We start from the raw sequence: 13,708 nt of genomic DNA on the forward strand, positions 1-13,708 counted from the left end.
CGCCAAACTGTTATATTTATTTTTGTGTGCTTACTTAAACCAGTAGCATTCACCCTTCCCTTTGCCTTAATTCTCAACATTGATTAAGAATTAACAATAACACCACTAGTAGTAAATACAGTCTTAACAATATTACAATTAATGTCAAGTCTATTTTATTTATCCTGAACAACTCATTTGTTTTGATTTTTCAATATATTTTTCAGTGGATCCTTTACTTCTTCAGTCCTGGCAAACTTTCCATGAGAATGACATATCCAAGTGTTTTTCTCCTTTACAGGTACTGCAGAAAGGGAAACTAACAATACCAGAAAAGCCTTTCCTACCTTGGGCTTCACTGATTTTTTATTATATTTTTTTAATGTACCTTTATCCATAATCTCCTGTTTTGTAGGGGGACTTCTAAAGGCATTGGTTGCTGTATTGCAGAATCACAGAATGGTGAGGTTGGAAAGGACCTCTGGAGCTCATCTAGTCCAACCCCCCTGCCAAGCAGGATCACCTAGAGCATCTTGCATAGGATGGCATCCAGGTGGGGTTTGAGTATCTCCAGAGAAGAGAATATCTTCACAACCTGTCTGGACAACCTGTTCCAGTGCTCTGTCACCCCCACAGTAAAGAAGCTGAGTTTGGCACCGGAAGGATTTTATGTACTTCTGGATTTCCAATACATATTGAGTTAACCTTTCATCCCCTTCCAACAAGAGAGTCTTTGCTACTACATAAGAGTTCAGAGTCTGCTAAATAATAGCTCAGCTGGTGTTAATTCTGTTTGGTTTGGCCTCTGCGTTATATGCATCAAAGCAATTGGTAAGGCATTCAGCCGTTTCATATTGTTTTCTACACGCATTTTAGATATAATATTTCTCAAGCTCTGATTGATTCTTTTGATTTTCCCTGATGATTGTGGGAGATAGGGTTATACAGTTGTTGAGTGGGACCTATGGAACACTGCAACAGAAACAACCACATGCAGAAAAGCAGACAGAAGCTTCGGGTACAACCCAAAATGTGAACTGAGGGTTTCAGAGGTCAAAGAGAAGGGTCTGGGGCACTACAAAATACAAATGAAGGGTGTCTGTGCACGCCAAAAGGGCTACAAGGTGTGCTGTAGGGATCACTGTGGCTGATGAGAAGCTGTCTGCAAGCACCACCACCCCCCCCAAACCACCTCCCTCCCAGCACCATCAATGCATGCCTCAGCCCCTAGACATACCGGGGACATCTCATATTGCTGCAAGCAAACACAGTAGCATTGGTGATCTGCTATCCTGGATGACTATTTAACAGTGGTCCTTGCCCATTAGGAGAAACAGGGCTTCACTTGTTCGGAGATAGAGACAGCTTTCAGTTTTAAAGCCATTTATTCAGCCAGTTTGCCTTTTCCCAATTTTTTCAGCTTCAGCCATGACAATTAATCAAAACAATAAGTTGTGTTATCTTTTCCTTTTCACAAATGAGAGTAAGATTAAAAAAAGTGAAGCAACCAAAGTAAAGCTAAGCCAGATACAGTAAACAATATTCACAGAGTAGAAATGGGTTACCTAGTCCTCAGTGCTGCCTCCAGAAGACAAAAATAACAATTTTTAACAAAATTTACCTTAGTTTCACAGAATTGCAGAATGGTTGAGGTTGGAAGGGACATGAGGAGATCATCTGGTACAAACCTCTCTGCTCAAGCTTGGCCACCTAGAGCAGGTTGCCCAGGACCATATCCCAGGCAGCTTTTGAAGATCTCCAAGGAGAGAGATTCCATAACTTCTCAGGGCAACCTGTGTCAGTGCTTGACCACCCACACAGTAAAGAAGCCTTTCCTGATGTTCAGACAGAACTTCCTGTGTTCCAGTTTGTGGCCTCTTGCCCTGTTACTGGGCACCACTCAGGAGAGCCTGGCTCTGTCCTCTTTGCACTCTTCTCTTCAGTTGTTTATGGATATTGATTAGATCCCCCTGAGCCTTCTTTTCTCTAGGAAGAACAGTGCCAGCTCTCTCAGCCTTTCCTCATAGGAGAGATGCTGCACTCCCTTCATCAGCTTTCTGGCCAATTGTTGGACTCTCTCCAATATGTCCATGTCTCTCTTGTACTGCAGAGCTCAGAACTGGACCCAGCACTCCAGGTGTAGCCTCACCAGTGCTGAGCAGAGGGGAAAGATCACCTCCCTCAACTTGCTGGCAATGCTTTACATAATGAAGCTGTGAATACAATTAGCTACTTTTGTTGCAAGTGCACATTGCTGTCTCATGTTCAACTTGCTGTCCACCATGATCCTCCCAGGGCCTTTTCTGCAAAGCTGCTTTCCAGCTGGGTGGCTCCCAGCATATACTGGTGCATGGGGATGTCCCCTCCCCACCTGCAGGCCTTGGGATTTCCCTTTTTCAAACTTCATGAGGTTTCTGTCAGTTTCCTGCATGCTAGAACACCTGCTTCTATAAGAATCGTGAAGCAGCTGTCAGCCTCCCCCAGTTTTTTCCATCAGGGATAGGATTCAGTTCTAGTATTTGAGAGGAAAACCCCTGATCTTATCTATCTGCACTTCTGCAGACGTATGCCTAGACAAAAGCACTGCAATAAATTTTTAGAGCTCTCAGTTTGCCCGCCACCTCAGCAGTCTGTTCCAGTGTGTCATACTCAAACCATGTCAGACAAGACCCCAGATCAGAGCAAAAAGCTGAACACTGGATGGCACAGGGTAAGGTTACAAATCCCAAAGAAAGCTTCAAAGCCTACTGTTCAGGGCCTACAGAGTATGCTAAGGATTTAGACTGTTCCGTTTAACAGTAATCTGTAAATCCTAAACCTTAAGGGATAAACTGCAAATCTAATATTTCAAATGGTCATTAAGCTTTTACCGCTTAGGGCTGAGGGTCAGTTTAAATCCTGTACTTTGATCAGTAAATGAGTAAACTGTAAACCTTGACTGAGCCCCTCCAAAGCCCCTCAAAATAAGGTAACAAACCACAGTCCTCAAGTGAGAAACCATAAACAACAAACTTCACAATAAACTGTAACTGAATTACTCCAAAACCTTAGTTTTGAGCAAGAAATGCCACAGCACATAAGAGCAGATAAAACAATAAAGAGGAGCTGAGGAATTTTTCCCCCCAGTTTTTAAAAGTTACCCCTTCATTGGCAAGTGCAGCAGAACAGGAATACACACGCCAGAAACACTTTGCAGTTGGTGATTCTAGGCTTGGTTTTAAGCACTCAAATGTAACCATAGGCAAGAACTCATCCATAGGACTGCACTAGGCTGCATTTCCCTTGAACCTACCTACATTGTAAACACTAGTTCATCCATATTAGGGACAATTAATATGTTTGCATTTCATCCCTGCTTCATGGACATTCATCAAGAGACAGTGATACCTACAACCATGAACCTATAACCACCTGCACACAGAGAGGCATTTATGACAATTGGTAACATCACTCCTGGCATCACTAACACCACCTCAAAAGCCTTTTTGTCTGGCCAGCAAATCTCACCCTAAGGACTTAATAGAAAATTTCTCACAGAGTAGTCAGGACAAGGGTAAAATATTGTAGCTAGGAAATATTTCTTATGATATAAGCGGGCCTTTTTAGCTTATTACACTTTTGGTGAACATTTGTAACCCAAGTTACTCAACCACTTTGCACATCACTTAAATTCCCACTGCTAGGTATTGCACATCTCCTGCCTAATGCATGCACGCTGCTTCAGTCTCATGAAAACAACCTCCAGCTCCTCCCAAACAACATCGCCAACTAAAGGCCAACTACATTCCAGCCTCACTCACATACACCACAGCCCCAGGACTTAGCTGTGATCATGCTGCAAATCAGAGTTCATCTGCCATGGCTAGCCACAGATCTGTGCAGAGCTCCCAACTGTGATGCTTCTTCAACTGTCAGACTTGGCTTCATCATCTACAAAGAGAGGCCAGAAAAGTTTCTGAGACCACAACAACGCATGGCTCTTCCAGCACTTCCTTCTCTCCGCATTTCTTGGACAGGGTTATTCAAGTGGCAGGTGTGGGGGTGTTTGGGAGCCTTGGGGCAGGCTTTGGGACTGTTTGCAGACCAGAGGGAGCTTTAAGGCAGCATCAGAGAGTGCTTGGATTGCTAGGACAGGGCAAATCTACAAACTAGTAAGTCTTGCTGCACTTCTCACTTTTTTATGGTACGCTACATACACACTAGAATAAAACATTTAAAAAGAACATTGACAGACTGAGATTGTATATAAGAGACGGAAAATTATTCATGACCTGGAGAAAAATGCTTAAAAAAGCAAGTCAATCTTCTTTCAGAAAAAATAAAAAATGGGACATCAAACCACCACACACACAAATCTTCACGGGTAGAAAAAGACTGAAGAGTAGAGGACACTACAATTTAGCAGGAAACAGCCTACAGATCAAGAAAATTTGAAGCTGTAGAATTGAAATTAGAAAATAAAATTTTACTTTCTCACATTTTTATGTGAAACAATCAACCATTACAATAAACAAATTAAGTAGCGGATTCTCCATTATTACTGTACTCAAGTATGGATAGATGTTTTTCTGTGAACTTGTACTTTGGTCACAAATAGCCAGGCTTGATGAATGGGTAAACCATTGAAATTCAGTGTCCCGTGCCACAGAGAAGCCAAGTTTATATTATTATATACCTAGAGAAACAAAATCTCTCTAGGATGTGGATCAACATATTAGTTTTATATACAAGCTTATGATATTTAGACAGCTCTTTCTTGTTCCTATGAATGGCAAATACATTGATGAGCTCTGAAAGTAAAGCACACAGAACAGTGAGTATGTATACAGACCCTGTGGCATGAAAGGGTAGTCAAACATTTGCCTGATTCAGAGCCCTGACAAAGACTTTCACTGAGACAGTTTTGCAAAGTTGAAAGCATTTAGTAAGGTGACAGATATAACATTCGGAATTGCCGTTGATAAATACACTTACTGCAGTAGCACAAATATATATTAATAGCGCTAGCAAAATTCTGTCCTTGGTATTCCTCGCCAAAAGTTAAAGGCACAGAGCTTACCAGGAAGGTGCCCCTGTCTTGGTGGAGGAGAAAGAGCAGAGCCCTTCAACTGCCTCTTCTAGGTCTCCAATCTCTTCTTTCTCCCCCTACTTTTTTCTAACTTTTCTCTCACTTTATCTAACTAATGCTAACACTAACCCTTTTTCCTAACACTAACACTTTTCTTTTATATCCTAACCTTATCTCTTCCTTCCCTGGGGTGACATTTACATGATTTGGGTGGAGAGTTGAGTACTATAGTCATATACGTTTAGCATGTACATCATTAAGCTTCATACTTCGTATCATGGGACGTTAACTTTAATATTCATTTTACAAATAATCAAGCAAAAGGTTTCACTCCAGGCACCGTGGTCTTCAAGATTCTGTTCTGCTGCCAAAATAGGATCGTTCTGCCACTGCAAGACAACGTACTGTAGCAACGTCTCACATCAAGCTTTTGGACCTCCATCCACAAAGTTTGTATAAAAGATAAATGGAAGCAAAATGCTTAACTCCCTGTTTGCCCGAGGCTGGTGCTTATCAGTGACGCTAACAAGTCTGACTGTTCTCCACAGGCCATTCAACACAATTGATGCACTGAAGTTCTCTGCACCAGTCTTAGAGAACATGGAAAGCACTGCTCCCAATTACTGAAAGCTGAAAAAAAAGTGTCAAATAAAAGCAACAGGTCCAGTAGGCAGTTTCAGATCTGTCCACTGCCTAAATGTCACAAAAGACACATTCACAGTATCTTAAATGGTTAACGACACAAGTTTTATTAAGAAAATTTGTTTCTAAGCAAAGAAAACCAGGTAGAGTTATGCTGAGACTTCCCTATGACAGGTCTCTTTAGCCTGCTGGTTCACTGTTTGCATTAAGGAAATATGTAGACAGCTGCCAAGATTTCAAAACACAAATGAACCCAATAAGAGGAATAAACCAACACAATTTCTACAAACGAAAAAAAAAAGAAAGGAAAAAAAAAAGAGAGAGACACTTTTTTTTTTTTAATCAAGCTGCTATAACTCTTAAAGTATGTCAATGCATTGAATAAGGGAGACCTGACTAGTGATCTGTAGGCGGGCATTATTTTTTTAAACAGAAAAATGGGACAAAAAATACCTAAGGTGTAAGTCTCTACTACTACATGAAGAGTTATATACAAAATAATAAGTACAACAAAGTTCTCATAAACAACTAGTTTTATTTTTCTGGTTCATGTTCATAAGGGCTCTCAAAGCTATAAGAACATACCTGTTACAAGATGCATGTCTGAATACACTGATTCAAATAGCTACTGATGTGCACAGCCAGGCAAACACTGGAAAATTAGTCCAGTGTACCCTTTATGCTCTGGTGATAGAGTCTGGACAGCTGAAGCAGCTGAAGATGTTGCTGGCTTTTTATTTGGTATCTAATCCTTTGCGATTACAACAAACACTGCTGCTTGCTCACTACCCCCTGCCCATTGGGATGGGGGAGAGAATCAGAAAAAAGTAAAACTCATGGGCTGAAATAAAGACAGTTTAATAGAAAACAGAAAAGGAAGGGAAAGCAATAATAATAATAATGATCAAAAAATAGACAAAACAAGTGATACACAATGTAATTGCTCACCAACCACCAAACGACGTCCAGCCATGCCCCAAGCAGCACCCCCCACCCCCACCCTCCCCAGCTTTATTTTTCCACATGACGTCTTATGGTATGGGAGACCCCTTTGGCCAGTTTGGGTCAGCTGTCCCAGCTGTGTCCCCTCCTGGCTTCTTGTGCACCCCCAGCTTCCTCATTGGCAGGACAACATGAGAAGCTGAAAAGTCCCTGACCAAGTGTAAGTACTGCTCTGCGGCAACTAAAACATCGGTGTATTATAAGCATTATTCTCATCCTAAACCACAAACACAGCACCATACTAGCTACTAGGAAGAAAATTGACTCTGTCTCAGCTGAAACCAGGACAGCCATCCAGAGGGATCTTGACAGGATGGAGAGGTGGGCTGACAAGGACCTCATGAGGTCTGAGTTCTGCACCTGGGGAATAACACCAGGCACCAGGGCATGCTGGGAGCCACCTGTCCGGAAAGCAGCTTGGGAAAACATGACCTGGAGAGTCTGGTGGACAGCAAGTTGAACATGAGCCAGCAATATGTGCTTACCACAAAGGTAGCTAATAGTATTTAGAGCTGCATTATGCAAAGCATTGCCAGCAAGTTGAGGGAGGTGATCTTTCCCCTCTGCTCAGCACTAGTGAGGCCACACCTGGAGTGCTGGGTCCAGTTTTGGGCTCCCCAATACAAGAGAGATGTGGATGTACAGGAAATAATCCAACACAGATCCACCAAGATGATCAAGAGCCTGAAGCACCTCTCCTGTGAGGAGAGCCTGAGAGAGCTGGGACTTTTCAGCCTGGAGAAGAGGAGGCTCAGGGGGGATCTTACAATGTCCAGAAACAACTGAAGGGAAGGTGAAAAGAAGATGGAGCCAGGTTGTTTTCAGCGGTGCCCAGTGACAGGACAAGAGGCAACAGGCACAAACTGGAAGACAAGAGAAGCCATCTGAAAATCAGGAAGCATTTTGTTATTGTGAAGGATGACCAAGCACTGGTACAGGTTTCCCAGAGAGGTTGTGGAGTTTCCTTCTTTGGAGACCTTCAAAAGCTCTCTGGACATGGTCCTGGGCAACCTGGTCTAGGTGGCCGTGCTTGAGTAGGTGGGGATGGACCAGATGACCTCCAGAGGTCCCTTCCAACCTCAGCGATTCTATGATTCTGTGATACTGCCAGGTGCTGGACCACTCTCAAGCATATTAGCTTGCATCCTGGCAGTGATCAACCAGCCCACAGACACCATAATTCTCTGGGCAAATCCAGAATTAGCATTACCATATTCTCTCATTTTCCCTACAAAAATCAGGAAATGCATCCCTAGCTACCAATTTCCTTTTAAAAATGAGGAACCCCTCCATAAATAAGGACTTCATTTACAAAAATCCCTTCTTTAATCTACTTTTGATATGTCACAAATACTCCTTCCCCACATCCATCCCTTCCTATCTTTGTGAAATATAGAAATGCTTGCCAACCTGTTGGAAAGAAAACCCAAACATACAGACCAGAAATGCTTGAGTAGATACTGGCATCTAATTCTCAAGGATGATCATGGCTTAAGACATACCTTTTCCTTCAGCATATACTAGTAGGTAGCTGAGACTGTTTTCCTCTTTATATAGTGGCCACTAAAAATCACATTTTCATAAGCCAAAGTGCCCTCATGTGTCTGCTAAATTAACTCCAATAGGTAACAAAGAGCATCACAGTCAGGCTTCACAACCAAGCCAGGAAGTGAAAAGGCTCTGAGAATCTCGCTACTGAACTTCTCTTGTGACTTCGCGGTATTTCATCACCATGGACACACACAGCTTACTAACACCACCATTGCTCAGAGATCACAATTTAGCTATCTGCAAATGCCGTCTAGTAAGCCAGAATCAGCAAGCCAGAAGGAGCTATCTGGAAACTCTGTGAAGACCCCAAAAGCAGGAAAGGTCAGTATTGTTGTTGTTATTTTGTTTTTCAACACTTTTTGTATAATAATAACTTTAGCAAGGCCTGTTTCTTTCCATGCAGATTTAGTCATTTCCCTAATATTCATACAGCTCTGCTATTTTCTTTCCCATAAAACCACATAATTAGCATTAACTCAGTTCTACTACCTTCCATTGTGACAACCTTTTAGCTCTTTGGAAACTCAGTTCCCCAAAACACAACTGCACTGATTTCTGCACACATTCTTACGTTTCCCTATGCCTACGCTACTTCTGATGCAGCTGCCACATTCCTAGCTTGGACACTGTTCTGCTGTTACTATGACAATAGATTAATATATTTTTTCTATTTAGTTCACCTATCCACTCAAATTTTGCATATGTTCTTTAAAAGGGACTACCAGTTCTAGTAGGATACAGTAAGTTTTAGTTATAAATGTTCATTAAAAACATTAGACTTCTCGGACTTCGCTCCAGTTCTAAATACTTGATTGCACTGTTCCTCTTTTGAATAAGTATTTTAGAAATTCTGTACAAAGTACAATTCACTCCTTTATTTTCTGATTATATTTGCAAGGACCATTAATACTGATGCTTTTTCCTTCCTTCAGTATCTGTTGTGGACTTAACTGTCTCTCTTATATTGCAGGTATCTCAGCAGTTTTAATACTTAATGTTGTATGTTAAAAAATGAAACCTCTGATAAGATGACTGCTTAAAAATTAGCAAATTCTTTAAGTAGAATTGTAGCATAGTGCTCAAACTGTCTGAATATATATTCAAATAACTATATTACCAATTACTGTTATTTCAACAGTTCTCTTCCTCACTGATATCACAAAAATTACGCCTAATTTCTAGATACCTATTTCCTATGATGTACTCTATTTTAATCATTGGATACATACAGAAGATGAATTTTTAAGAGCAATATAGGGCATTGACCAATATCCCATCATCTTTACTTCTTATCTCCCAAACATTACAAAACATGTCTTCTAACTTATTTCTCAGCTTCAGCATGTGCTCAGCTATACTTACTGGCGTGAACTTGTGCCACACAGACAACAAGATCAACAAAAACATTATTCTGAAACTAAAGGAAAAAGCGTAGATTTCAGACACATTCAGCTTCTATACTGCTACTGTGCCTCAACACTGTTATTCATGTTTGTCTCTTCTGGAAAAATATCCTATGTCCTAAAGTGCATATTACACTGGTCAATTTTATTAGCAACTTGATAAGTCTTACCTTTATTAGCATTGCACGTTTCCTCACACTGGGCTCTGGGATGTTGTTCTCTTTCCATGGAAACCTGGGTGTGTATCTAAGAATAAGAAGCACAGAGGTCCTATGCTCACATTTATAGTGCCCATTCCAGAACTGGCTCTTCCTCTCACCTGCAGCCCCAACCTGCCTGATTGGTCAAAGTTATCTCACTGTCTTTTGCACTCCATTACATGTTACCCTCCTAATTTCACAGAATTACAGAATGGTTGAGGTTGGAAGGGACATCTGGGGAGTCATCTGGTTCAATCCTCCTGCTCAAGCAGGGCCACCCAGAGCAGGTTGCCCAGAAGGGAGTGTGCAAAGATGAAGGAGCCACACTCTTTTTATTAGTGCACAATGACAGGACCAAAAGCCACAGGCACAGACTGGAAGATGGGAGGTTCTGTCTGAACGTCAGGAAACACTTGTTTACTGTGCAGGTGCAGCAGCAAAAGTGTGATTTGGTCTCTATCCTGTAAGAGTGCAGGTTTGGCTGAAACTTCTGTGTGTCTTGATTACCCTGGTAGGGCTGCAAACCCCAGAGGAACTGGAGAGGAAACTATCAGCCACAGTGCCTATGCATGCTCTAATAGTCACTGAGGACACACCTCATGGGGACAAGAGTGTTGGCCTGTACTTCATATAGGGTGCCAGGATTCTGGAACATTCAGGTGTTGTGCTTCAGTAGTACTCAAGATGCTTTTTCTCCTTCCTTACGGAAGAACGAGGCTTAACCTGTATTTCTCTCCTTAATGTTTTCTATAGACTAATACAGACAGCTTCTAGTCTAGCATGATGACCTAGCAGTTACATTTTAGAATTTATCAACATACATGTTCATAAGCTTCAGACATCCCTTTATTTAGCCTTCAGTGCTTACTTGCTGGCTGAAGTTTTATACAGAAGATCTTCCGCCTACAGAGAATGTAATCCTGTAATAATTCCTCAGTGGAATTTGACTTTGTTCTCCAAAGTAGAGAAATAACACAACATTATAAAACAACAACAATTTAAAAAAAGATATGTGGTTTTCAATTAGCAGAACTACTTCTCCTCAGTTACCTATGAACGTAAAAATGCACATGCACATTACGTGCCTGTGTTCTTCAACTCAAGACATAGGTGAGATAAGAGAAATTCTAGGTCAAACATTTTGGCTGCTGTAATGAACAACTGAAAACAAAAGGACATTAGATGGCATGATTGGGGAGAAAAAACAATGTTAATCATACATGTGACACAAATGCTCACTAAAAATTCATAATTTCCCTTTCCATTACAGTTTGCCAGAATTTGATACCCCTCTGTGGAATATGGCATCCGTGACAAAGCAGATTAAACAAGACACCACTGGTACTAGGAAAAATAAGCAAGGAGTAAGAACCAAGAATGGAGATATATCCAAAGGAATAAGTGATATGGAGACACTTGTCAAAGAGAGGAAGTCATACTTGCAGAAGGAATACAAAATTCTTACTGAACATATGAACACATACATGGGAAAAGTGGAGTATTTCCTGCAGGAGAATAAATTCCTAGAAGAAGAAGCCCAACGGAATCGGGAAGAGAGTAACATTTACCTCTCCTACATAACAAAACACAGCCAGAAGTGCCAGAATCTAATAATAACACTAAATGACCAGAACCAAATTGATTTGTCTCAGGTCTGGAAGCAGAAAGAGAAGCTAATCTCGCAATATACAGAAAAAGAAAAGGAGGTAAAAACCTATCTGATGAATATGGAGGCAAAGTATTCTCTTATGAACAAGGAAGTTGAAGACTTGCAGCATTTCAAAGATCTGCAGTTAGAACAGATGAAAAAGATTAAAGAGTTGGAGAAGGAATTGTTGGTCACAAAGATCCAGCATTCAGAACAAATGCACAAAATCAAGAGCAGATTTTTGCAGGCCAAGGCTGACTGTGAGGTGGACTCTCACCAGAAGATCCAGGTTCTCACCAAGAGAGCAGAAGAAGCAGCAATACAATCTCTAATTCAGCATATCAAACAAGTAAAAGCTGAGAATCGGCAACTGCGCCAGGAGTTGCTCAGACTCATCCAATGCTCAAAAGTCCTTAAAGAAATCAGAGTTCAACTGAGAGAGCAGCAGCAGCAGCTTCTTCGGGAGAACCAATACACTCAGGATATGGCACATGTGCGTCACAGGTTACATCAGCATGAGGGACACAATGCAAACTGGAAAACCTACAGCTCTAACAGCCCCTTTGGATGTGGCCATTAGCCTAAAGAAACATTTCTATTCCTCACTCATGACACTGTATCACTAAACCTAGCTGGACCATCAACTGTTATTACAAGCAGTTAAGTAACAGAGTATACATAAATAACCTGAATTGCTGACATGTTCTGTAGGTTGATGAAAGGATTCATTTACATAGCTCATGCTCAGCATGCAATCTAGATGAGATCTTGAAAGCAACCTCACCTTTAACTTCCATGACATTTATACCAAGACAACTGGAACTGCACTCCTTTCATTCCCCAAAATAAACAATCACATTTTCTCTTTGAGATCAGACATCAATTAATAATTTTCCACACAAACATTATACCCTTACACATAGTGAGACAAACTCTATGTTAACTTTCACTGCAAGCTACATCTATTGTTAACATAAAATGAATTGATGTAGGCCAGCTCCTGCTTCCAGCACTGTTTTTTCCAAATCTTCAGCACAGCAGACTTTATTAATTTTATCTTTTGTTAGTCTCCAAAAAAGAGAAAATAAATAAGCAAGTAACCAAATACTTTAAACAATATATGCAGTTACGGTATTTGACCTTCGGTCATAACTATCAATAAAATATATTTGTGTTATTTATAAATACTGAAGTGTGGGAGACAGAGGGATTTGGCCAACCTCTTTTCAGTGGTTTGTGGGGATAGGACAAGGGGCAATGGCCACAAAATGGAGCACAGGAAGTTCCGCACCAACATGCAAAAGAACTTCTTCACAGTGAGGGTGATGGAGCACTGGGACAGGCTGTCCAGGGAGGTTGTGGAGTCTCCTTCTCTGATATTCAAGGCCCGTCTGGACACTTACCTGGGCAACCTGCTCTAGGGAACCTGCTTTGGCAGGGGGGTTGGACCCGATGATCTCTTGAGGTCCCTTCCAACCCCACAATTCTGTGATTCTGTATAAATTTTTGCTTTCTTCTCATTCTTTTATTGCTTCAGTGTTTCACTGGAGAAGCAAAATTCTAGTAGCCTGCTGTTCCATTCACATTTCAAGCTGACCACTTCTGGACTGTGATTATCTCATCAGCAATGATATTAGAGGTCACCCTTACCCTAAGTTTGAGTAGGCACAAAGGGATATTTTATAAATAATCAAAACATAGTTGAGGATGCAAGCAATCTCACAGGAGTGTCAGAGCAGGGACACCTTCAGCAGGTTTTGAACATCTGCAAGGACAGAGACTCCACAGCCTCTTTGTGCAAACTGTTCCACTGCTTGACCATGGTCACAGTGAAAAAAAAAAAAAATCTTTCTTATGTTTAAATGGAATTTCTTAAATTTCAATTTCAGAAGAGTATGGCTCTGCCTCCCGTCACCCTCTCCACCTGATATTTAAACACATTGGTAAGATTCCCCGGAGCCTTCTACAGGCTAAACAATTACACTCTCCAATTATCACAGATGTTCTAAGGCTTTATCTCTGTGGCCCCTTGCTGGGCACACTTCTTTATGTTCATGTCTTTCTTGCACTGGGGAGGCCAGAACTGGACACAATACTCAACATGTGGTGTCACCAGTGCTGAGTAAAAGTGAAGAATCACTTGCCTCAACCAACTGGCAAATCTCTTCTTAGTGCAGCCCAGAATCACAGAATCATCTAGGTTGGAAGAGACCTC

At 41.3% G+C, this 13,708-nt stretch overlaps 1 protein-coding gene and 1 long non-coding RNA gene across 3 annotated transcripts in view; both read left to right on the forward strand.

The window, feature by feature from the left end:
* The window catches only part of LOC310895267, a 67,370-nt gene that overhangs the window by 2,692 nt on the left and 50,970 nt on the right, over positions 1-13,708 (forward strand). The window contains exons 2-3 of one of the 2 annotated variants that reach the window (XR_014580593.1): positions 207-280; positions 395-641. The exons of the other annotated variant lie outside the window; for it this stretch is intronic. This is a non-coding gene — a long non-coding RNA (uncharacterized lncRNA). Of the gene's footprint in view, positions 1-206; positions 281-394; positions 642-13,708 lie in introns of those variants that run through there. 2 annotated transcript variants of the gene reach the window in all.
* Positions 7,375-12,607, forward strand: CCDC166 (coiled-coil domain containing 166). The gene is made up of 2 exons (XM_083826328.1): positions 7,375-8,563; positions 11,116-12,607. Exon 2 carries the CDS (start codon positions 11,147-11,149, stop codon positions 12,071-12,073), a length of 927 nt encoding a protein of 308 aa, XP_083682454.1. The 5' UTR covers positions 7,375-8,563; positions 11,116-11,146; the 3' UTR covers positions 12,074-12,607.

Source organism: Anser anser (genome assembly GCF_964211835.1).
Source record: "Anser anser genome assembly, chromosome: 2".
NCBI classification, from domain to species: domain Eukaryota; kingdom Metazoa; phylum Chordata; class Aves; order Anseriformes; family Anatidae; genus Anser; species Anser anser.